Source organism: Oryzias melastigma, unplaced genomic scaffold (genome assembly GCF_002922805.2).
Source record: "Oryzias melastigma strain HK-1 unplaced genomic scaffold, ASM292280v2 sc03331, whole genome shotgun sequence".
Classification (NCBI taxonomy): Eukaryota; Metazoa; Chordata; class Actinopteri; order Beloniformes; family Adrianichthyidae; genus Oryzias; species Oryzias melastigma.
The window spans coordinates 1325-2365 of record NW_023419899.1 but is presented as its reverse complement, the minus strand read 5'-3'; the positions used below and the strand labels follow the sequence as shown (position 1 = coordinate 2365).

At 33.5% G+C, this 1041-nt stretch overlaps 1 protein-coding gene across 1 annotated transcript in view; it reads right to left on the bottom strand.

Annotated features, from left to right (window-relative positions):
- Positions 1-1041, bottom strand: part of LOC112140883 (pituitary tumor-transforming gene 1 protein-interacting protein) — a gene marked incomplete at its 3' end in the record, with an annotated part of 2346 nt that continues 1305 nt past the window's right edge. The window contains 3 exon segments of the mRNA XM_024263910.2: positions 1-288; positions 697-743; positions 845-910. Coding sequence (XP_024119678.1) covers positions 245-288; positions 697-743; positions 845-910 — 157 coding nt within the window.

Here is a 1041-nt window from a genome sequence, read left to right as displayed (position 1 = left end):
TGTGCTTGTACTTTTTTAAAAAATATCAACAAAGAGAAAAAAAAAATCAAAATGAGTTAAAAAGAAAATCTTTTCAAGCTAAAGCCTTATAATAATTTAGTAATCACTAAAAGAGATTCACTCTAAGAAAAAAAAAATCTTTTAATCTGAAAATCCATCCTGATCATTACAGTGTGTTTTACGATTAACTATCAGCCTTTTTCTTTGCAGTAAGATCTACTTGGCAAATTATCACAGATTTTTCTCAGTCTTCGGCCATACGACTATACGGATTATTCTTTGCCATGCCTGAAAAAAGAAGAAAAAAACATGTGAGAATGATTAAAATGCACGAATATCTTCTAAAAAATAATAAATACATGTTTAGTCTTTAATGGTTAAAATGTTTAGTATTTAGGAGTATTATTTTTTTACACTCAGTTACAGTTTGTTGCCAGTAGATGGCAGCAAAGATGATTTTAATGTTAATTTTGGTTTTAAACAAGGTTGCTTTTTTTAATTTGTTATAGTTTATGTTGCTCTTTTCCTTCTTTTTCACCTGATCAGATTTTATTCCCTTTATCATATCCATGGCTTTCCCTTTTCTTTATGTTTCATGACTGTGTGAGTAAAACAGGCGCAGTCAAACAACCGTCTCCCATCATTCCAAATGTTCAGCGAATGTCAGGCCACAACGTGCTGAAGATCAGAGCTTACCATATTTCTTCCTGATTTCATCATGTCTCATCTGCATCTCTGATCTCCTGAAGGCGAGAGGAAAACCGATAAGAGAAAAAAATTGAGTTACGATTGAAAGATAGTGTTATTTAGACACCTGGCAGTCCATTTAGGGAACAAAATTTACCTGGTTTTCTGGTTCTCCTTCCTTGCTCGGTTCTGCCTCTCCACTCGTGCATCCTCTTTCCTGTTCCTACAAAATAAAATTGGACTTTCAAATCACAGCAATGCTTCAGCACATAAAAAGGAACTGAAAGTTAGAAATATTTGTTTCTAGACCTTTGTTCCTCCCAGTTAAGCTTATTGCCCCCATAAGCTTGTTTT